At 37.3% G+C, this 24,535-nt stretch overlaps 1 protein-coding gene across 6 annotated transcripts in view; it reads right to left on the bottom strand.

The window, feature by feature from the left end:
• Nucleotides 1–9,527: 9,527 nt before the first annotated feature.
• slco4a1 (solute carrier organic anion transporter family, member 4A1) overlaps nt 9,528–24,535 on the bottom strand; it is a 143,011-nt gene continuing 128,003 nt past the window's right edge. For 4 of the 6 annotated variants that reach the window (XM_072556433.1, XM_072556432.1, XM_072556434.1 and 1 more), the window contains 3 exons: nt 23,594–23,658; nt 22,509–22,657; nt 12,480–17,158 (listed from right to left, as the gene is read on the bottom strand). In XM_072556433.1, the coding sequence (XP_072412534.1) occupies nt 16,979–17,158; nt 22,509–22,657; nt 23,594–23,658 (394 nt within the window). In that variant the 3' untranslated portion in view covers nt 12,480–16,978. Of the gene's footprint in view, nt 10,185–12,479; nt 17,159–17,569; nt 21,450–22,508; nt 22,658–23,593; nt 23,659–24,535 lie in introns of those variants that run through there. The other 2 variants (XM_072556438.1, XM_072556437.1) reach the window with 2 other exon arrangements.

Raw genomic sequence — 24,535 nt, 5'->3', positions numbered from 1 at the left:
ACACATTTCCTAACCTGCCCTGTCATCATCAATCATCTCTGCCCATTTACTGTCAGGATTCTCCCTTCCAGTACCTGCTTTTATAATTACGTAAGTTTATGTTAACTTTCCTCATTCTTGCTGCCAAACTGTAATCCTTTGCACTTCTTTTCATTAGTTTCATCTCTGTGTGGTGAACTATTCCAGCTAAAACCTCTTGAAGTTGCTGTATAATCATTTTATTTCCCTTATTGACTATGTATGTTAAATAAATGTCAATGATTCTAATTCAGTAAATATAGTTAGCACATGAGCCTTCTTCATATTTTCTGACATGAAATTGTGTGTTTGAGTACATGTGAGCGCAGAGGGAGAAAATTGCTGGGTAAAGAAACTTATTTCTAGGAATAAGTATATTTGAATGCGCAGGCTGAAATCTATGCTGTGTATGGTGCTACTAAGTAATGGTGGAGGTATTATGTACATGATTACAAAAATAAGAAACCTTTCAATATGATTACTAATACTGAAATTGTGTTCAGCTTCAATTAGGTAGTATTCCCACTCCTGTGACATACTTTAATTCATTTAATAATTTTCCATTAATCTCAAATCACTGCAAAATGAACCTAAGAACTGAATTTTTGTAAAGATGGAGAAGGTCTTCAGCTGGAGATGTGCCTCGGGATTCTCATTCCTGAACCACATGCCTACTAATTTTGCCACGGAAGATTAGGGACAATTTGTCATTTTGCAGCTGCACAGTATTTGCAAATGGGATATGGAAATTCAACTTTGTTTGCATCTCACGTATCAGAAGTAAGTCTAATGTTGCAGGAGTTACTTAAAGAGCAGGGATACCATCTTCGGTAGGAGCAGAGACACTTTTGGATGCCAAGACATCTCCTTGGAGAAGTTAAGTGCCTTTGGGAGAGATCAAGTGGCCTTCGAATCTCATTAGATACTAATGTGCGCAAAAAGTAGGATTGGAGCTGTCAAAGTCAATGGAAAAATCTAACAGTCAAGAGAACTGTCAAATTGTCAAGGAATTTAAACTTCTTGGCCTTTGAATGTTTTTTAGAAAACTGTCTGGTTTTAGAGAAAAAAAATCAAATTTGTACTTTGGCTGTAGATTAGATTAGATGAGATTACTTACAGTGTGGAAACAGGCCCTTCGGCCCAACAAGTCCACACTGACTCGCCAAAGTGCAACCCACCCATTCCCCTATATTTACCCCTTTACCTAACACTACGGGCAATTTAACATGGCCAATTCACCTGATCTGCACATCTTTGGACTGTGGGAGGAAACCGGAGCACCCGGAGATACTTTATTCTGTTGACGTAAACCAGAAGGTTGTCATTAAAAGATTTGAGCAGCATGATTGATTTCACAACCTTTCATGAACACTCTGGGACTTTGTCAGTCCAGGTTGACAGCTCCAACTACTTATAAAGTCTTTGAAGTTGGGCCATGGATACAAATACTTATGTTTATAAGACATTAAGTCATCAAAGGACATTGAGGACATTAAATGGGCCTTTATTAATGAGTGTTTGTTTTAAAACAAATTCTTATCTCATTAATAGACTTAAGAACTTTAATTTCATCTCAACATGACCCCTGATTGATAATAAGTGAGTCGATTTGGAAAACATTAAGGGAAAAGGCTGGTGAATAGGAGGCAAGGGCTGTCTTGAGTTGACATGGTGCATATATAATGAGCAATTGCAAATGAGCAAAGGTGTAAAGTTTGTTGTTGAGAGCTTGAGGCCATTGAAGGCCGTAGATTGGCATGGAGGGTAAGAGGGGACATGGAAGTGAATGGTGGTGGTGGGGGGGGGAGGGAATAAGCTGACATGTCTGGGCAATAGGGACTGTGTATGAAGGTTGGGGAATGATGCTGAAGGTCTATTTTCTTGTGTTTTTTTTAAAACAGTTGCAACTAAGTGATAAGTCATTTTCTTGGCCCAGCCCAACTCTCAACAATTGTTTTGACATCCTCTGAAGTCTTTATAAGGATGCCAACCTAATTCCAGCTAATAGCCTTCCTGCCACCCCCAAACAAAAATCCAGCCATCTTTCTTCTGAGTCAGGTTTGTGAAGCCAGGAATTTTCCTTACTCGGCTCTCCTGCCTTGGGAGCAAATGTTTAGGTTCAAGTGTTTTCACTCAAGTTTCAGACTACTTAATGCAATCATATTTATCTGAAAGTGAATGCAGGTAAAAGATTTACAGTATTTGTCCAGTTTAGTTGCCCAATACATCACTGGCATACATACAAATTAGACATTAGTTAGAGCTACATGCTGGTCTCAAAGGTACTCTTAAAATCTTCCAAGGATTGACTATTTGTTTGTTTGACATTGTGAAAGTATTCAAATAAACTTCTAACATAGCATTCGAATGCATCCCATGAAAATTACAGTTAACCAATTTCTGAACCTGCCAAATCTCCATCAACGATTTGTTCACATTTGCTCCCAAATCCTATTAATCTTGCAATATTTTAGAAATATCCTGTATTTGATAATTCTCCCTTAACATTCTTAATTCTCCACAGGATCTATATATTCAAATAGGATGGTCCAGCCAACTGTTTTCAGAAGTTATGAGTTATCATGATCAAAATCATTCCTGCACAACATGGAAAAGAACCTTTCTTCCACTCACATACTAGTCATTTTCTCTTGCTTCTCTCACTGACTTTTCAACTTTATATTGCTGTCTCTCCTGTTCTACTCATAAATCTGCATGATCCCTTGTTGAGTTTCATTAGCTTATTAATGCACTGTGCCCTTAATCTTTATCGTGTTTTTCCATGGCTATTGTATTATCTACTGGATTACTCCTATTCAACTACCTGACACGTGGTATTAAAACCCAGTTTTTGATCCCTACTGGACCATTTTCACTCTACGGAGCTTTTAACAATTTCTCCTCAACTGGAAGCAAGGCTCTGGTTCTCCATGATCTGACTGTAAATGAATAATTTCTTATTGTGGCACTGGTTGAGACTTGGTTGGCCTATTCTGTGACTATGATTTCTACCACCCAATTTTCCAAAGTGTCACCAGCTACCTTGGCATCTTCAGTTACTTCTCTCATACTTGCCCCTTCTTTGAGCACCTGACCCTCATCCACCTTTCTGACCTTTCCCACCATCCAAGTTCCAAATTTTAATTCCCTTAGTGAGTGACTCGTGCATGAGGCAATTAATATCAGGCTGACCACAATTTATTATTTTGACTAGCAAGGACCCCTATGTAAAGTTGGTGTCATTCCTTTAAATGTTATTATGATCACACCTGATGCTATCATTCGATAATTCAGATTCCAGACTGAAAATTGACTTAACAGGTCATATTTTGTTTTGTTTTGTTTTGATTTTAATAAAGTGGCCTGCCACTGAAACATAAGTATGCAATGATGCAGATTTCAATTTAACATTCAAACAGAAGTGTATTAACAAAAGAAATGAAGATAAAATAGAATAAACCAAACTTTCTATTACACAAATTCAAACGTTTTAAGCACACAGTAAAAGTATAATCGTGCTAATCCCTAAACATTCCTTTATAAATTGAAAGGAAATAACAGCTTTTGAATGGTACCCAAAACACATTTTGTACAGTGCCCCAAAACACCACTCATACAGTACTCTCAACCTAGACATTGCCTCTAATATTCTGACAGACTCATGTCACTTATAAATTTAACTTATAGACTGGCATTGTTGACAGCTTTTTCTTGTTGTTATTATACACCTGGGCTTAAACATGCTTAGCTTTATGTAACCTCTTCAGAGTTTTTCCCAAACATTTCTGGTCTGGGAATATCATTAACTCTTTGCTCTAAAATAGAGTTTCACTACATCTTCATCTTCTCAGGAGCATTGGCTTATACAAGCATCTTCATTGAAGGACTTCATAATACTGCCCAAAACACAAGTAAAATTAAATAAAAACCTCCTCTCTCTAAGCAATGTTGTTCCCCTTGAACCTAAAAACATTCCTGACCTCCTAAATTGGAGCTGGTATATTTTGTTTGTTTATAAAACCCTACCAATGTAAACAAAAATCCATTAATTCTAACCCGTAACCTCAAAAGCTTTAAAAGAAATCACCATGACTACATAAATACATAAACATTCATTATTACCACTAACAACACAGAAAACCCTTATGTTACTGACTCACAAAGCAAAACTCCAAACTTATAGAATAAGTATTATTAAAAATATATATCAATCACACAGTCTGCATCATAATGCACAGGTCATGTTCAGATTGTATTACTGTGGCCTTCAATATCATTTTCTCTAGAGACCTGAACAATACCGCCTTCCTCGTCATGAAAATACACATGAAACTGCAGCTCAGAGAAAAAGCTCATAAATCAACATTAGAATATTATTTGTGTTTCCTGGAGTGCTAAAGTGCGATTTTGCATTGGCAATGTCAGCAGCTGGAACAGGCTCAAAGTCAGCTCATATTATGTTGGGAACTGTTTTGAAGAAGGGTCACTGTACCCAAGATATTAACTCTACTTTCTCTCCACAGATGTGCCAGACCTGCTGAGTTTCTCAAGCAATTCCTATTTCTGATTTCCAGCATCCATAGTTCTTTGGATTTTATTTTGCTAATCTGAATACCTATTCTAAATTATTTTCAGATTAAAGGTAAATTGGCAATGTATTTTACAAATGTAAAGACTAAAGTCCAGTAGGAAATTTAAAAATACAGAATAAATTTAATTAGTTTGATGACGGAGGCCAGGTAATGAGTTATACCTAAAGCTGTGGGAGCTGGTGGACCCCGTTGTGGTTCATAGCGACCACTTCTACTGCAAGTGTTGGTGACTGAGAATCTCAGAATTTTGAATACTGTGGCACATCGGGAAGGGGGAGATTTACCTGCATGCAGTGTTTCAGGCGGTACTCACTGTGTAGGTTAGCATTTCAAATTTGGCCAGTGATCAGGGACAGGAGGGTGTGACTACAAGAGAGATAAGTAGAGAGATTCGGAATTAAGCGTTGGATGAGCCTCAGCTCTTGACCTTGCTGAACAGGTATGAGGTATTTGATCTCTGTGGATGAGAAAAAGGTCTGTTGGGAGGGTGGGCAAACTCACCACTGCACTATGGTGCAGGAGACCATTAAAGCGGAAAAAACAATGTTAGTGGTAGAGGATTCTATAATTATAGCTACAGCCTTTGAGGGCTGGATTGAGAGTCCCGCCTGATGTGTTGCCTGCCTGGTACCAAGGTAAGGGACATCTCAAGCTGACTTGAAAGGATATTGGAGTGGTGGGTGATGATTCAGTTGTTGTAGCCCACACTAGCACCAAGAATATGGGTAAATAGTCTTGTTTGGGGAATTAGAGGATTTTTAAATACACAGGATCTCAAGAGTTCCAACCATTGGCTTGTTATACAAGCCACATGCAAATTGGCACAGAGATAAGAAAATTAAGGAAGGAAATGCAAAGGGGGAAGAAGGGTTCCATTTTATAGGTCACTGACATCAGTATTGGGACAGGAGGAAAGTGTACTGTTGGGATGAGCTCCTCCTGAACCGACCTGGGACCAGGATCCTAGGGGAAAGGCTAAATAGAGTGGTCACAAGGACTCTAAATTAGTTAAAGAGATTTGGTGCAGGATGGGGAGGTATTGTCCTGAGGAAAGGTTATTAAAGTTTCCAGAACAAGTAATAGGACCAAGAGTATACAAAGGGCAGGGCCAGGAATCTAACTTCAGGCACAGCAGATGAGGAGACAACTATGGTGGTGGTCAATGTGTGATTGAGGGTTTTGTACTTAAATGCACACAGTGTGTAAAACAAGATAGATGAACTTCTCAGATTGAAATTGGCAGTTATGAAGTTGTGAGAATCACAGATGTGGCTGCAAGGGGAATTAGGGTTGGGAACTAAATATGCAAGGATGCGGGTCCTATCAAAAGGGAACTATAGAATGGTGAGCCTTACGTCAGTGGTAGGTAAGCTGTTGGAGGGGATTCTGAGGGACAGAATTTACATATGTTTGGAAAAGCAAGAACAGATTAGTGGTAGTCAACATGGCTTTGTTCTTAGGAAATCGTGTCTCACTAATTTGAGGTTTTTGAAGACGTGACAAAGAAGATTAATGAAAGCAGAACAGTGGGCGATGCTCTATATAGAGTTCAGTGAAGTGTTCAACAAGGTTCTGCATGATAGACCAATCAGAAAGGTCACATCACATGAGATCCTGGGAGAGCTAGCCAATTGGATACAAAATTGCTTTGAAGGTAGGTGACAGAGGGTGGTGGTAGAGGGTTGCTTTTCAGATTGGAGGCCTCTAACCAGTGGTGTGCCACAAGGGGGTCCACTGTTTTTTGTTATTTAAATTTATTTAGGATATCTGGTTGGCATGGACAAGTTTCTGTTCTGTATATCTCTATGACCCTATATTAATGATTTTGATTGAATATCAGAAATATGGTTAGTAAGTTTGCAGATGACACCAAAATAAGTGGTGTAGTGGACAGTGAAGAAGAATATCTCAGATTACAACAGGTCTTTTATCAGATGGGCCAATGAGTTGAGGAGTACCAGATGGAGTTTAATTTAGATAATTGTGAGGTGTTGCATTTTGGTAAGGCAAACCAAGGCAAGACTTCTACAGTTAGTGGCAGAGTGCTGGGGAACGTTGCTGCACAAAGAGACCTAGAGATGTAGGTTCATATTTCTTTGAAAGTGGAGTCGCAGATAGACAGAATGGTGAAGAAGGTGTTTGGCATGCTTGCCTTCATTGGTTAGAACATATAAGAGTTGGGATGTCATTTTGTGGCTGTACAGGATATTGGTGAAGCCACATTTAGAAAATGTATACAGTTCTGGTCGCCCTTCTATAGGAAGGATGTTATTAAACTTGGCAAGTGGTACTAGATATCATGTCATATTCAATACAAGTTAAAGCTTTGGAGACCTGGATGCAATGCCACATCTCTTTCTCTCCTCAAAGCTGAATCTCCAGTGTTGTTGTAAGGGAAAGCCGCAGTGTTGGATTTGCCATTTTTTCGATGAGATCTTAAACTGAGGCCCGATATGGCTGGTCAATGCCCTGGCTAATTATTACTCTTCAAATGACATCAGAGAAACCTGATTATCTGGCCACAAGTACGTTGCTATTCATCTTCCATTATAATAGTTGCTATTCAAAAAATAATTAATTGGCTGTAAAGTGCTTTGATATGGTGGGTGGTGACGAGAAGTGACAGAGAAGTACAACTCTCATTCAGCAACAATTCTATCAAATGTGACTCACACCTCACATTAAAACTTCTTCTCAATCACCTTGCATATTTCATAATACTCTAATGCTCAAACTTAATCTCACAGGCAAGCTATTTAACTGTGATAACCACATCATCCAAAATCAATTCTGCACACCATATCCCAACACATATCCCTCCTTTATAAGGTGAGAAAGACATAACTGAGGTAACAGCAGCTACATAACTAGAATATGGATTGGATTCATGACCTTAAATTGGCTTAGCTATCTGCCACATATGTCCTCTGAAGTGAACTTCTGAAATATCAGCGTTAGGGAAACTTCAAACATAACGACTACCCAGGAGAGGTCATAGAGAGGTACAGCACGGAAACAGACCCTTTGGTCCAACTTGTCATGCTGACCAGATATTCTAAATTAATCTAGTCCTATTTGCCAGCATTTGCCCCATATCCCTCTAAACCCTTCCTATTCATCTGGATGCCTTTTAAATTAAGACTGCCCAAATGTCTCTCAGCAGAGGACTGTTTCCTGAAGGCATGCCTTTGTATTACCTTCCAGAGATATGCAAAAAAAGGGCTGGATAAATGAGCTTCAACCATGATCTGTGTCACCTTTGTGTGTGGGCTAGTGTGCCGGGAAGGGTACAGGCTTGAGAACAGCTATTTAGCGCCAACAACAACTGAGGAAGGGTCACTGGACCTGAAACGTTAACTCTGATTTCTCTTCACAGATGCTGGCAGATTTGCTCAGCCTTTCCAGCAACTTCTGTTTTTGTTTTGCATTTATAGCATCTGCAGTTCTTTCAGTTTTTACTAGCTATTTAACACTGCTGGATTGAAAGTACAGGAAGTTGAAAAGACTTTCCAGCTGTAAGTGTTACTGGCTAAAAGAACCAAGACCAAAAAATTTCAATCAAGCTACAAAGTCAAGAATCTCAAATGACTGACTATGGTAGTTGCACAATGTTACTGAGAACTGTCACTGTGACAGCAGCAAACTTCTGCTGTTCAGTATTCGAGAAACATTCAGAGACTGATCTATTTTTAAACTTCTAATCTCTTTTGTTAACTCAAACCTGGTTAAATTAGTTCCTTCTAAAAAAAAATCATTTGGTCTGGGAGAAAAGTATCCATGATGAGGAGATTTATTCTTTAAACTGTCTTGCTGTGACCAACCAAGGGGACAGCTCTGTCGGTATCCTGTCTGGAACTGTGGCAAATTGGGAAACCTTGCCAAGGGTCTGGTTGTAACGGGATGAATTTAAAAGTTGAATGGACATTGAACATGCTAATGAGAAGGAGGTGTAATCAAAATGTAATTAGTTATAATCATGTCAACTGAAACCAAGTAACCCTCCTGGGCAAATCAAGAAGAAATCAGTTAAAATAAGTCAGAAAAACTGCTACACCAATGCAATCATAATATTAGATAAAAGCAAATTACTGCGGATGCTGGAATCTGAAACCAAAAGAGAAAATGCTGGAAAATCTCAGCAGGTCTGGCAGCATCTGTAAGGAGAGAAAAGAGCTGACATTTTAGACTCGAAACGTCAGGTCTTTTCTCTCCTTACAGATGCTGCCAGACCTGCTGAGATTTTCCAGCATTTTCTCTTTTGCAATCATAATACTAGATGGCCCACTGACAATGATAGGAACCTGTTGTCTCAAATTTCTGAAGACTGATGTCCACATGATTTGGAGATGCTGGTGCTGGACAAAGTTAAAAATCACACAACACCAGGTTATAGGCCAACAGGTTTACTTGGAAGCACTAGCGTTTGGGGTGCTACTCCTTCATTGGGTGGTTGTGGCGTATAAGTTTGTAAGACACAGAACTGATAGCAAAGGTTTATAGCAAAACTTTAGCTATAAATTCTGTGTCTTACGATGCTATACTCCACAACCACCAGCAGCGCTCCAAAAGCTATTGCTTCCAATTAAAACTGTTGGACTATAACGTGGTATTGTGTGACTTTTAACAATGTCCTCACAGCATTTTAATTGGATTTCTGGATTTTAACTTGTTAACCAGCATACCTGAGCTGAATAAAGAACAAAATGAACAAGTAGGTTGTATCTGTATTCGAATGCTGCAAGTTACCTCTATGTTTAACCATAGCGGAACACTAACCCCCAGGGCTACAGAAGTGTATGCAGTGCCACTTATCAGAAAGGAAGGCACAAAAATGCAGAACAACCTAATAAGAGTAGAAGTTAAGATTATGAACTACACACACACACACACACACACTAGTAAAATGTGATACTCAACTTTTTTATTTAAATATATTAAATACGGAGAACGTGAACATTATATTACATTGGCATTAGCAGTATACAGTACTTGCATGTCTATCTATTCCACTATAAACCCTTCCATTTAAAGCTCAAAGTCCACTTCTCATTTTAGGCAAGCCAACTTCCAATTGTATAAAAGCACAATTATAAGTCAAATCACTTTAAATAGAAACACTTTACGAACAAGTGAGCACATAGTGTGAGTGCATAGCAAATGGGCAACTTGTTTTGTTCCAATATATGACCAAAACTTTACTGGTAGCATCATGAAAAATACTTGCACAACTCTGTGATAGGTTATAAAATACTTCTCTGATAACAGTAGGCTAGTGTGGATATTCACACATCAGGATATTGGAACATAACTTTTACTTTACACCAATAATATTAATTGTGCTGTTGTATCAGCACAGCTTGCTGTGAAGTCAGCAACTGTGTTGCAGTTATCTTGGTACAGCATAGTAATTGATAACCAAGAATGAACTAGCAGTGTACATGTGGCACTTGGGTTTACTTTGTGCTAAAAGAACAACTCAGGCATGGATATGCATTTCAACTGATTGTTCTTTATCCCTTACACAGTTGTGATGTGATTTTGAACAGCAACATAGTGAGAAGCTATATACCTTTACTGTATCCAAGGCAGCAAAGGAAGAGAGAGAGAGAAATTAATATATTGAAGGTATTGTTATGTATTAGGATGTTATCTAAACTAAATATTATCTCCAGTTAAGGTGAAAAGCCACTTAACCCAAGAGTCAATGTTTTAGTTCACCTATTTAATTTGGTTAAAATCAATCTCCAAAATTAAAATCAAGATCCAAGCTATTCTGAAGGTTTGAAATGTCTTAAGCAATGTTGTCTGTTGTGGTAACTTCAGAAATTTTAAATGCTAACAATAACATAAATGCTCATTGTTTCCATATCCACTTTTTAGCTTGAAATTCAGTTTTCCATATTCCCTGAATATGCTCTAATCATACATTTGAAAAAATTATAAGCAACCCTTCCAGAACTTTTAATATAATATTTACATGGGTTACAAAAGCTTTATAAAATATTTATCATCTTCATTGTCTACTGTCTATCAATAACTTGCAAACTGGCCTTTGCTTTGCAGACATTTAAAAGAAGTCTCTTTTATACTTATAAAAAATTAGAAATAGATACATTTCTGGATAACTAACTCATAACAAATATCTATAAATACAATGCAATTTTTTTATTTCTCCAATGCTCATTTTTACTAAGGGATACTTCACAGCCTCAGTGCTGCAATAACCACGGCAGAACCGTCACTATTTTTTGTCATGGCTCCTCTGCACTGACTGTAACTTCCGGAGTCTGCAGATGAACAACCGGAAATTGTAGTCCATGAATCTCCACATCACCAGAGAAGCATGTGGTTGAAGACCCCTCCAGACAGCAATCAAGTAGAAATCACTGGGAAGTCCCACTTGTAAACTAATAACCTTGCTGTAAAGATCCTTGAAAATGTCATACCATGTTGAAAGAAATGTAACTGGACTTCTAGCGGTGTACTAAGACCATTAAAATTACTAAACAGCCTCAATGGCTTTGAAAAGAATAATGTTATATCTGTGGAATAAATAATATTTTAGGAACATAGAATTTAGGAAAACAGGTAGGCCATTCGGCTCTTCGAAAGTGTTGCCATTTAATAAGGTCATTATTATGAACTGGCAGTGATCTCAATTCCACTTCCTTATTTGATCCCTGTGACCCGAATCTTATTTGTAGATTTACTTATTTAACTCTGTCTTCAATAACCCAGCCTGTATTCCTTTCTCAGGAAAAGTGTTCCGACTAACAACCCTTTGAGAAAAAACAATGTCTCACTTCAGTTTTTAAAAGAAGACCTCTTATTTGTAAATGGTGAGCCCCAACTCTAGTCTCTCCCTCAACAGCAAACACACCTTCCCAGCATTTATACTCACAAGTTCCTTCAATGCCTTATATGTTTCAACAAGATTGCCACTCACTCTTCTAGACTCCATTGGATATGAATACACCTGTTCAATCTTTCGTCATAATCCCTTAACCTCAGGACTGAGTCAAGTGTTTCGTCACAGAACTGTTTCTAGTACAATTATAATTTTTCTTTCAAATAAGGACAGCAAAACTGTACAAAGTTAAAATCACGCAACATCAGGCTATAGTCCAACAGGTTTAATTGGAAGCACTAGCTTTCGGAGTGCTGCTCCTTCGTCAGGTACAGCAAAACTGTACACAGCACTCCATTTATGATTTTACTGACAGTCAAAACCGCTGTAGTAAAACTTTCTAACTTTTAAATTCCAATTCCCAACATTAAAAGTCAACATTCCATTTATCTTCCTAGTCATTTTCTGAACCAACTATTTATGATTCATATACTAGAACTCTCAGATGCATTTGTACCACCAAATTCAGCAATTTCTTTCTATTTAAATAATATAGTGCCAAACAGGGGGAAAAACATATTTTCCTACATTATGCTCCATCTGCTTGATTAAAATTAGGATTAAAATACATACAAACTTTCATTTTTTGATGTAGTTTTAGCATATTTTAGTCTCAATGTTAATCTCAAAAAAGATTGCAATCATTAAAAAGTTAAAAATCACACAACACCAGGTTATAGTCCAACACGTTTAATTAGAAGCACACTAGCTTTCAGAGCGACGCTCCTTCATCAGGTGATAGTGGAGGGCTCAATCCTAACACAGAATTTATAAACATGAAAGAAGTGAAACTATCATGGTAATCTAACAGATGAATGGCTTAACAGACAATCAATTTTTCAATGTATAATTTCAGTTACATCACACTGTAAATTTTTGCTATAAATTCTGTGTGTTAGGATTGAGCCCTTCACTACCACCTGATGAAGGAGCGTCGCTCTGAAATCTACTGTGCTTCCAATTAAACCTGTTGGACTATAGCCTGGTGTTGTGTGATTTTTAACTTTGTACACTCTAGTCCAACACCGGCATCTCCAAATCATGATTAAAAAGTTACATTGAAAACTACACTTATTACTTGCAGGTTTGTACTTCAAAGTGATTATTTGGTTACTCTGGTTCATGATATTAATATTCCAAGATCTCTTTGACTCGGGGTCAGATTTAAATTGACAGCCGAAAAGGGAAATCCACACCAGAAAAACCAACAGATTTTGTACGTAAATATCTTATGTTGAGCACTGTTACTTTGGCACGGTTAATGATGAAATTTGTAAACTCAAATTATGAAAATACAACTGAAAAAGTGCAATAGATACAAATGCCATCACTCTGCTACCATCATTTGGTTTTAATTGCCAATGAATTTAAATATAATTCAGTAAATTAATTTACAAGTTAACTAATGGTTCAGTGAATTACAATAGATTGTGCATATTTTAGTGGGAATGTTAATTCAGCAGGACACACTCTTGACCCTCAACTTACTGGTATAATTACACATAGTATAATTTGTGCAATTTGATAAATAGTTAAACACCACATATGTAGTGCTGCAAAATTAAATTAATATTCTGCTTGACATCTAAATTTATTTTTCCATTTACAAACACCTGCTTGCAAAAGCTATTTCAGCTCATCACACAAAATTATTTTAAAATTTAGGTATTTTAAAAAGAAACTGTAATTCATTTGCACAGAAACATTTAGAAAGAATCAGACTATGCTTTCTGAAAAAGTTAATTTTTAGTTGTCTTAAGTAATCTTTGCCATGTGTTTAGAATAAACATTTTTAAAAGGTGTCATTGACCATCTACTTTGTATTTTTGGAAATAAATCTTAAGCCTATTTAAAATCTGTTTTTTCACTTTTTAAAAATATGTTGTGCTACTATCATAGTTTAAAGCTAAAGAAATATGCTGAAAAACTAAACGAATTGTGTGCACTTTTATGACTCAATGGTCTTTACTTTCCCATTTATAGCATGTTATTGATCATTTCACAGAACTGCAGAATTATTATAATACAGGAGGAGGCTATTTAGCCATCTTATCTGCACCAGTTCTTTGAATGAGCGATTTACTTAGTGTCCTTATTTATTCAACTGTTAGCACAGCGTCACAAAATTGGTTTGCTGATAACATCAGGGAAAAACTAACAATAGTGAGCAATATAACAAAAGGTTAAAAAGTTAGCCAAGAATAACACTGTTCTTTTTGTAGACCACTACTCTTCTGTCAAGCTAACTAAAGCTTTAGAAATGAATAGTTTTATTGTAGTCTGTTGAGTGACAACAGTTTGCAGCTGTGGTGGTCAGTAATTGATGTCAACGGTACAACAATCGTTTATAATCAGAAAACACTGGACAAAGGCTAATTAAAGTAGGAGAGAAAAAATACTTTACCACATGAAACACAGCTCAAGATTCTGATAAATACTTCAATTTTGAATTTAAGTCAATAAATATTTTCTCCTTCAATTTATCTGAGCATATCGTTATGCTTTCTAAAATACTTTTGTCACATGAGACTCATGCATTATAACTTTCAATATTTATACAAAATATCTGTGCATTTAATGTTATGTGACTGTATGTAACTGAAGATATTTCAGATCTTGCACCATGATGAAACCAATCAGCAATGGTAAAGTGTTGCTGAAAATCTATTGACATTTTTTGTACACCTGCATTAATGTCTTGCAGCAATTAATAATCCAACACTATTATACTGTGGGGAAATAAATTGAATATTTCTCTTCCATTTTATATTTTTAACAAGTGCAGTGATAATCAATCTAGCAAAGTAGGGGGTCAGGAGCCAATTTGGATGTTTGATTGGGTTCTCTTTTTAGGTGAAGGGATTATGCCCGAAATGTTGATTCTCCTGCTTCTCGGATGCTGTCCGACCTGCTGTGTTTTTTCAGCACCACAGTCTCGACTCCCCTCTTTAGGTGGCCCTGGCAGACACCTATGTGTGGAGATTTTAATTTCAACATTAACATTAAGGTCTCCATGTGCATTTACAATGCTGGGAATTTACATGGCAATGCGTGCTGCTGGATGAAACCGATTATGTCCTGACTATCAAACTGCAAGTTGCTCCTGTAAACAGAGTTATATCCAATTTTTATCCTTTTCTTTAATCCCAGATTTATTTATATTGTATCTTTGCCATTAGTTGAGTACTTAATGGAACACTGATCTCATTAAATTCAGGCCTATTTGTAAATTCTTAATAGGTGTAGAATACATTTTAAAAAGATGTTATATGTCATACTCAACTGAGTGGAATAAAGCCAATTAATTTTCCAGCACTATTTTGAAAATGGGTGAAGTGGTTACAGACACCCTGTGATGAAGACTGGTGATTTACTTGCAGAAATATACACTATTTCCTAACTATATAGATAAGAATGTAAATATACCTAGTACCAAAGTAAAATGGCAATCAGAAATTTGAAATTAGGCATAATAGGTATTTTATATTTGTGTTATTTTTACACTTCAGTTTGTTTGTATCTTTTGTAGGTATATCCAGTAAGTCACAATATTAGCAAATAAATTAACCATTATTTTGAGTAGCTATATATTCAAGATTAAAATTGAGGCTAAGGGATGATATACAAATATATTGAACCTATATTTGTTAGTGTCAAAATAAATTTCTCAGTTATATTTCAAACGCTTGAAACGTTAAAGGTTTGCAGCTTATATTGATATTGTACTTCTCATGTCCATTCATTAAATAAGAAAACATGGACAAGTCTCCTTTACAGGGTGGCTGGTCTGCATAAAATATATTTTAAAAATCATGCTTTTCTATCACGCATTTAGCTGGGAGAACTAACCACAGTGAGGTTAACTTCAGGTTGATTAGAAATGGGACAATTGTGAGAGAGGAGAGAAAAACTAACCATTTCTCCATTGCTCTCAATGACATTATCATTGCGAAATCCCCAACAATCAACAGCCTGTAGGTTATTAGTGACTACATAAATATAGTCACTACAAGAGCAGGTCAGAGGCTAGGAACCTTGCAGCATGTAACTTACCCCTGACTCCCAAAGCCTGCCCACCATCTACAATGAGTTTAGATCAGAGTGGTGCTGGAAAAGCACAGCAAGTCAGGCAGCATCTGAGGAGTTGGGGAGAAGGTAGCAAAGAATATAATAGGTGAATGGGGGTGGGGATGGAGGTGATACGCCAGAAGGGAGGGTGGAGCGGATAGGTGGGAAGAGAGATTGGCAGGAAGGACAGGTCATTGGGACAGTGCTGAACTGGAAGGTTGGAACAGGGGTAAGATGGGGGGAGGTGAAGTCCACATTGTTGCCCTGGGGTTGAAGTGTTCCGAGGCGGAAGATGAGGCGTTCTTCCTCCAGGTGTCGGGTGGTGAGGGAACGGTGGTGAGGAAGGCCCAGGACCTTCATGTCCTCAGCAGAGTGGGCAGGGGAGTTGAAATGTTAGGCCACGGGGAGGTGGGGTTGATTGGTGCGGGTGTCCCGGAGATGTTCCCTGAAGTGCTCTGTGAGGAGGCTTCCAGTCTCCCCAATGTAGAGGAGACCACATCGGGAGCAACGGATACAATAAATGACTTTGGTGGATGTGCAGGTGAAACTTTGATGGATGTGGAAGGCTCCACAATGCACAAGTCAGGAATGTGATGGAATAGTTCCCACTTGCCTGGATGAGGGCACATAAGAAGCTTGACAACATCCAGGATAAAGCAACCAAGTTGATTAGCATCACAATGACAACTGTAAACATTTACTCCCTCCGACAATGCTCAGCAGCAGCACTGTACACCATCTACTAGATGTACTACAGACATTTACCAAGATTCCTCAGAATACACCTTTCAAACCCACAAACACCAACATCTAGAAGGACAAGGGCAGCAGAAACATGGAAACATCACCACTTTCAAGTTTCTCTCCATGCTGATTTGGAAGTATATTGCTGTTCCTTCAGCATTGCTGGATCAAAATCGTGACAGCACTATTTATACCAAAATAGACTGCAGTGGATCAAGCAGGCAGCTCATTACCACCTTCTCAAGTGCAATTAGGAAAGAAAATTTAAACCAGCAACACCCAAATTCCCTGAATGAATAATAAAGAGAAACATTGCAGCTGACAGTGCTTAATTTATTCTTTCAGCCTTTGAATAGAACTAGAACGTGTACATCCAAGTTCTTGGATTTAATTGTTAAGTGTTTGTACATTAGGGAACCCATGATATTTAAAAAAAATAAATTGAGGAATTCTACTGCAGTTTGTGAAATATCCAGAGATCGAGGATCCCTAAGCATTTTAAACACAAATTGACATCAAACTTCATAATTTATGCATACCAATTTCAAGTTACTTTTGAAATATTCAATAATCTGAAGTGAGCAAAGTGGGGAATTTATTAAATACTAGACAAACCTTTGAATTGAATTAAGAGTACAGATTAATTCATTCATAATTTCAAATGGCAAGACATGGCTCCTCCACAGGACCTCAAGTTACTTACCAATAGGGTTAGAGAGTGGAAACCAGATTCGATAATTATACTAAAATAAACATAAAGAACTGTGGGCGCTGGAAATCTGAAACAAGAACTCAGTGTGCTGGGGAAACACAGCAGATCTTGCAGCATCTGTACACAGAAAACAGAGTAAATATTTTGAGTCCAGTGACAGAACAGTTCTGAAAGGACAAATCTGAAGATAGCCGAGAGAATTTGCTAAAACTGCTTTTTAAGATCTACCAGCTAAGTATCTGAATGGTTTGCATGAATCAATTGAGAGATAATTACACTACCAAGACATAGCTTCAGAGGTTTTGAATGCAATGTAGCATCTATAATAAGTCAAGAAAGTGGAACAGCATATTGATCTCAATTCAGATTTTGTTTTGAAAATTCAATGTATTATTGAATATTGAACATTGTGACATTAAAAGTGACATCACCATTAATTGTGCAATGATAAAGTAAATTTGAACCACTGCATTCATAGAATGGTGCCTTTTAAATGAAGAACAAGCCAAAAATTACATAAAACTATAGTAACATAAAGCTTATTTATTGTTATATACAGAAAATAATAAATTTAGGTAACTTTGATCACAGTTACAAACTGATTTGATTACGTTATAAATGGTAAATCACACCTTGAGCCAAAATTACCCAAATTTCATTTCCTCTGTGTAAGTGCATTAACACTGAAGTTATGCCATTGGATACAGCTGTGCAAACATAAACATCACCTGTTATTATAGCAGGGATATCACATTTATTTTAAATAGCTCTGCTTTTAAAATGAAGTTTTTTTTTATCTTGGCATCAGTTCAAGATGATAAATATATGATAAAGGTGATTTTTTGCCACAAATAACAATAAATAGTGCATTGAGATTGAATACTTCATTTTACTTGCAAGCAAAAACACAATGCTAACTTTTTCTTTCCTGTAATATGTCCCTGTCCAGTAGATCCTACTGCAAATAATCAATATCATTCAGACAGCAATGACAGTTTTACAAAACTCTACTGTCTCATGTGAAACTGGGTATTCTTCACCCCGCTGCCAGGTATCATTCCAATATATCAATCTGTTAATTACTTATACAGGTGGTGCAAAATATTTGCTACTCTCAACTCCCCTGACCCATCTTCTCACCACCTTCAGAAACGCTGGCCATCAAATACTCTCTGTGAAGATATATCGACAATTGCACCTTATAAAACTACACAGGCTCCCCACCTCATTTTTCTGCAAGTATTGTTTTAGAATTCGCTTTCAGATGTTTGATCTGTGTTTTTTTATAAATATGAAATGGCATTCTAGCAGCTTGCAGCACTGTCAAATATCTATAAATAAGTAATTCATTGAGCAGAGTTTCTAATTCTTGCGCATCTACATTTTAAAAAAAATTCATGGTTCAGTGACCATCTTCTTCATTTCTGCCTCTACAGTGACATAGTGCAAAAAAAAAGTAAACTGGGAAAACTAGAGGGGTCATTCTATCCTCTAAAAGGGTTCAAGCATGGTTAGTAGATTCACTGAAGTCCTCAGGATTAAGCTACACCATGAATGGAGTTAGATATAAGGAGCGAGTAAGTAGGAATTTTTAAAAAAGATGTTTCAATTTTGATTCCATAATCTAGATTTAAAAATGTATTTATTTCCTGCTGAACATGAAGCATAATAAGCTATTAAATATATTAAATATACATATATATGTCACAACATGTTTGAGACTCAAGTTCAGCATCCAGTTGAGACTTTGGCCCAAATTTTAACCATGACAGAGACCCTCTCTGCCATGGCTAAAATAACTTAAAATCATAAGTTATATCCCCCTCCAAGTTATGTAGGGTCTTATGAATATATGTTTTAATTAAATTTTCACCAATTCCCTTTATGGGATTAAAAGCTACATCCCAAGTGTATTAACTTGGTCTTCTAGACTACTAGGCTAGCAATATTACCACTATGCCAGGGACTCGTGTATGTTCTATTGCAGCAACTGCCATTGAAACTTCCTGTTGCCTCCACTGAAGTGGGGTTTTGGCTTCCCTTATTGTAGAACCCAAAGGCCACTATTTCTGTTCAAGGATGGGTGTCTGCCCTCATGCTCCCTTATATCCCCTATGGCGCCCTATTCTCATCTATCCAACCATCATGGCCTCTCTTGTAATCTTTGCCAACTGTTGACATATTTTCCATGGCTCCTTGATACCCAGATGCCAATATACTAATTTCCTGCAACCACTCATATTCCATATGCCCTCATACAGCCCAAAGCCCTTTACAGCCCTTTATAGGCCATATGCTGACATGTCCCACCACCCTTTACCATGTCCTTTTCACGTCAACTTAGCCATTTTTCAACATATGCATAACTCAGGAAGTATTCTTTAAGAAATAAAGTAATCAGTCTAAATTATAATATCACTATCAAAATAAAACACACTCCCATTAATACCAAAAATTTACATTGAAATTGCTTCAAATAATCTTGTACAAAAACAAACATTTCATTTGAATGGTCAATGTCTTACGTAAACATACATTCACTCAAGTGCTTAATCCCTTATGTCAACAACTATTTCCATCCAGTCAGCATTTGGAGCTGTCCATCTATAGGCATCTCAATATGGAAATAAAAGTTTGAGAAATCCATCATGCAACACAAATCCTATTCTGGTTTCATGTAAACATGCACTCTGAACTAGTGAGCACCATTATTTTTAAACTCCACAATTTTGTTGGACAGTTTTTCAACAACTTGCTAGTCTGAATGAGTTTGTACACTTTTTACATAAATCATGCCTTTTCACAATTCCACAGCATGTCTCACTTCCATCACTTCTTAAAAGACTATTTTAGTGTAGTGATTTTCAACCACTGCACCGCAACAAGGTGAGAATTATATCGGAAAACTTTGGGAAGCAGAGCCACTTCACTGCAGTGTATCAGCCCATGTGTTGCTTCTGATCTTCTCTGGAAGCTGGTAGCCATTACTGAAAGCAGTATCTGTTGACACCATGCGCCCCCTATAGACAGCACATGGTCAAACAGAACAGAGTTGCAGTAGGATAGTTTTGATACTGCACATGTGATAAATAGAAGGTAGGTGTGCTGTAGAATTGTTTTTTGCATGGAAGTGTGCCTTGATACTGAAAAGGTTGAGAACTTTTGCCTTAGTTTTGCAAAAGCATAACCCAACATGGATGATGAGATCTAAAAGGTACCTTACTTCTCTAAAAGGGGAGAAACATAAAATATTCTCCCAGCCTTAAGTCTTCACCCTGCCAAATCTCATACACTCACCTTTATCCATGCCACCTAATGGCTTCAATTCATCCCCCACAGCTTTTCACACCTGAAATCAAACTTTGGGCATTAAGTGGCTTGGGATGGCATGGAGGTGTGTGTGTGTGTGTGTGAGACAGAGAGTGAGATTGTGAGAGAGAAAACGAGAGAGCGAGAGCATGAGAAGGCTGGAGGGTTTATATTATTTCAATATTTGCTGCTGGAGCCCATGGGTAAACAGCAACCTCTAAGAAATTGGTCGACTCAGGAAGCTTTCCTGACCTGGCTTTCAAATCAAGCTTGCTCTCTTGGACCAATAATCTGGAGTGTGCATGTCATTTGTAAAGGTCAAGTTCACAGAACCAAGAGCTCTCCTGCTTCTGCGCACCTGACTCAGAAACAAAATCACAGCCTTTATCTAAAAAAAATGTTATCTTCCCAGGAACAAGTATCTGGGAATAAATAGAATAATAAACTGTTTTTTTAAACATCTGACAAAGACAAAGCAAAATATCATAACTATAGCAATAATAGTTAGTGATGGCTTGAGTAGCTCTGTTCTGAATTCAGAAGTTCATATGATGTGAAAATTTGTTCCAACTTTCACCTTCTTGGGGCTTGCTTAGAGGCCTAAATTAAAAGCAGTCCATTCCATTGGCTAAAGTAATGTTGAATTCTTGTATAGACATGGAATGCTCTGTGGCTCTTCTATGTACTTTACTGATGCTTGGTCGTCAGTTTTGATTCCAGATTTAAACCTTCTGCAGGTGTGCAATTCATTGCAAGCCTGTAATTTAACAGGTTTTCAGTCTCAACACCACTGACCCATGAAGGGAACTGTATGAACTGAATATTTCAAAGACTGTTTTATAATTCTGTTTTATAATTAGATGAGTGACAGGTGATGTGCAATGGTGCAAGGTGACAAGTATCCACTTTCATGGAAGATATGAATGTGGTTTGAGTGGAAATGTACTTCCTACAAAGTAATTACTCTGTTTACTGTCATTTGTGGCATATCTTTCGCTGGCAGATCTGGCTCTCCATTGTCCACGTTTGAACTACTCAGTGCAGAATTTGGTGGCTTGTAAAGACATAAGGCTATCAGAAAGAACAGTGTTCCCAGTACCTGAAAAAAGAAAATAAAGTAATTGTCATTGGAGCTAGCATCAACTTTAGTTATACTTTGGTGAATTAATATTAATTCCATTTTATCAGAGAACTGTTTACTGATCTATTTTCTAAAACCTATGTATCTATACTGACTAGAGTTTGGACTCAGGTCAACCAGTTAGTTGCTCCAAAGCCTCCATTCTATGCAACTGGCATGTAAAATAATATTTATTATTGGAAAAGTGAGAATCCATATTAATGCTATTGTAAATATCCTATTGAGGGCTATGTAATCATAGAATAATGCAGAATACCATTTCACTCAACATGCTTGTAACAGCCTTCAGAGGAGATATTTCATTAATCAGTCTTACTCTGTTTTTTTCATGTTCATGATGTAAAACACAATAAGCACAAGACAATTGATATATCACTAACTCCAAGTCTGACCTGCAGTAAGTACATAATCTTGTCTGAAAAGCTGGACAATATTAGATTAGATTCCCTACAGTGTGGAAACAGGCCCTCTGGCTCAACAAGTCCACACCAACCCTCCGAAGTGTAACCCACCCAGAGCCATTCCCCCACTCATGCACCTATCACTGTGGGTAATTTAGCATGGCCAATTCACCTAACCTGCACATTTTTGGACTGTGGGAGGAAACTGGAGCACCCAGTGGAAACCCACACAGACACAGGGAGATTGTGCAAACTCCACGCAGACAGTGGCCTGAAGTTGGAACTGAACCCAGGTCCCTGGCGCTGCAAGGCAGCAGTGCCAACCACTGAGTCAATGTGCCACCATAAAGTTGAGGAAGGAAGGGTCAGACACCCCAGATGAGACTCGAACCCACAATCCTTGGATTAGAAGGCTAGTGCCTTATCCATTAGGCCACTGGGGCTACTTACTCAATTTCATCTTTTTTGACTGCTCAGAATTTAAAAAAAGTTATTAAACCATTTGTTCACTCAATGTTTTTTTGCCAAATAGGTAATGGAGTTAGAGATTGGGTGTTAATATATTCGATTGCATTGGAAAACATTTTTTCTAACTATATATGATCATATATGTTACCTTATAAGTTACTCCCGCAATCAGGAGGTACATGCTCATGGCTGAATTTTGGTAGATATAACATGAGCCCCTATCACCACACTGATCCTGCCATAACAAGCAAGAAATGTCGATAACTGAGCCAAAGGCAATTGGGCCGGGAATTCCACCTGTTGAAACATATACGATGGAAAGTTGATCTAATTACAGACAAAGTTAATTGACAGTTGTCTTAGATTGTTAGAACTTGAAATCATATTATTGACTATGGCATTTTAGCTGCTGAAAATGTGTTGCTGGAAAAGCGCAGCAGATCAGGCAGCATCCAAGGAGCAGGAGAATCGACGTTTCGGGCATGAGCCCTTCTGAAGAACGTTGATTCTCCTGCTCCTTGGATGCTGCCTGACCTGCTGCGCTTTTCCAGCAACACATTTTCAGCTCTGATCTTCAGCATCTACAGTCCTCACTTTCTCCTATGGCATTTTAACATCAACAAGAAAGGTTAGTTGATTTCACATTCCTATCTAGTTGTTGATTATTACTGTTGAAACTAACTTGTGCTAAATAGTGAAAAGTAGAAACATTTGAATAAGAATAGAAATACTTCAATAATGTAAACTGAGCAAAATTCAAGGTCAAACATATAGTCCACCCAGCTACTCTTATTTGTACTGCACTTGGTTCAAAAATACATTCTTAAAATTGAATAGAAACAAATGCCCCTAAGAAACTACTAATTAATTAAAGTTTTTTTTGTAACACAGTGCTACGCCATCAAATGTACGATTTAGTTTTGTATTTCTGAAAAACTAATCTTTAGTGCATTTTCTGAAATTCGGTTCTTAATGCATAAAATAAAATATAAGAAATAAGTTAGTCAAGGTTCAGTTAAATTTGTAGATTAAAATTTATTCAGATGTTATTATTTTGGTTTATTCTACATAAAATTCTTTATAAATAACAATAATAAATTGAAAGAATATAATATCATGGCTTTGAATTATTCAAATAAGCTTATATTGTGAGTGTCTCCGTTAAACAATAAGAGAAATAGATTTTGATTTAAGCTGTGGCTTTACCACTAATGGCTATTGAAGTATCCTTACCTAAAGTACGGACCAAGATCCATTGAATACCAAGTGCAAATGATCGTTGACTATCAGGGACACACCTAATTAATGAAAATAAAAACCTTTGTTACACATAATTATTGCAGAACATTGTTTTCAACCCCTTCAGTAATTCTGGTTAGGCCACTACCCAATTTGGGGAACATACTTGCAATCCAGCAACTCGTAGATAGATTTTGTTTATATTAGGAGGAAATAAATGGCTTGTTGTGAGCACCGATGCATGTGCTGGGAACTTCTCTTGTATTTACAAATCAATTACATTTTTATCTTTTGAAACATTCTTGAAAATGGAAAATTGGTGACCATTAATTGTCTTTAAAGATGTGTCTGGTTAGCATTATTGGATTTTACCACTCTTAACAGAAATCTCTTTAGAAGTGACTGGCCAGTTCAGAGATGCACTGTTCCTGTACCTGTGTTACGTTGAATCACATATTTCATGTGTGAATGAAGTGAAGCATTTTTCTTTATATCAGAGACATAGAAGCTTTTAATACAGAAACACCAGTTTCCTGTTGTGTTTGCACTGGCTTTGAAAGAGTAGTTGTGCTTCATTATTGGGCTGCTTTTGGGGGTCATAATCCCATAAAAGCCTTGTCCTTAAATACCTGTCCTACATCACCACCTTTTAGGTGGAACATTCCAGACACTGACAACTCAAGTGGAAAAATACATCTCCTCAGCTCTCCAGATCTTGTGGTGCGACAGCCTCTGGTTGTTGATGTAATCGAGAGTAAAGATTGCAAAATCATCCTTATTTTGAAAAAAAAATCCTCTTTGATAATCTTAGTTTTCTATTTTCCAAGAACAACAGTAAGCTTTCCAACCTCTCTTTATAAATCCTCGTTTCTGGGTAGCATTCTAGTAAAAATCCTGCTGCATTGTTCTCAGGCTTTTTCCGAAAAGTACGGCCCA

The sequence above is a fragment of the Chiloscyllium punctatum genome, chromosome 37 (genome assembly GCF_047496795.1).
Source record: "Chiloscyllium punctatum isolate Juve2018m chromosome 37, sChiPun1.3, whole genome shotgun sequence".
Classification (NCBI taxonomy): domain Eukaryota; kingdom Metazoa; phylum Chordata; class Chondrichthyes; order Orectolobiformes; family Hemiscylliidae; genus Chiloscyllium; species Chiloscyllium punctatum.
This window is presented reverse-complemented; position numbering and strand designations above follow the sequence as displayed.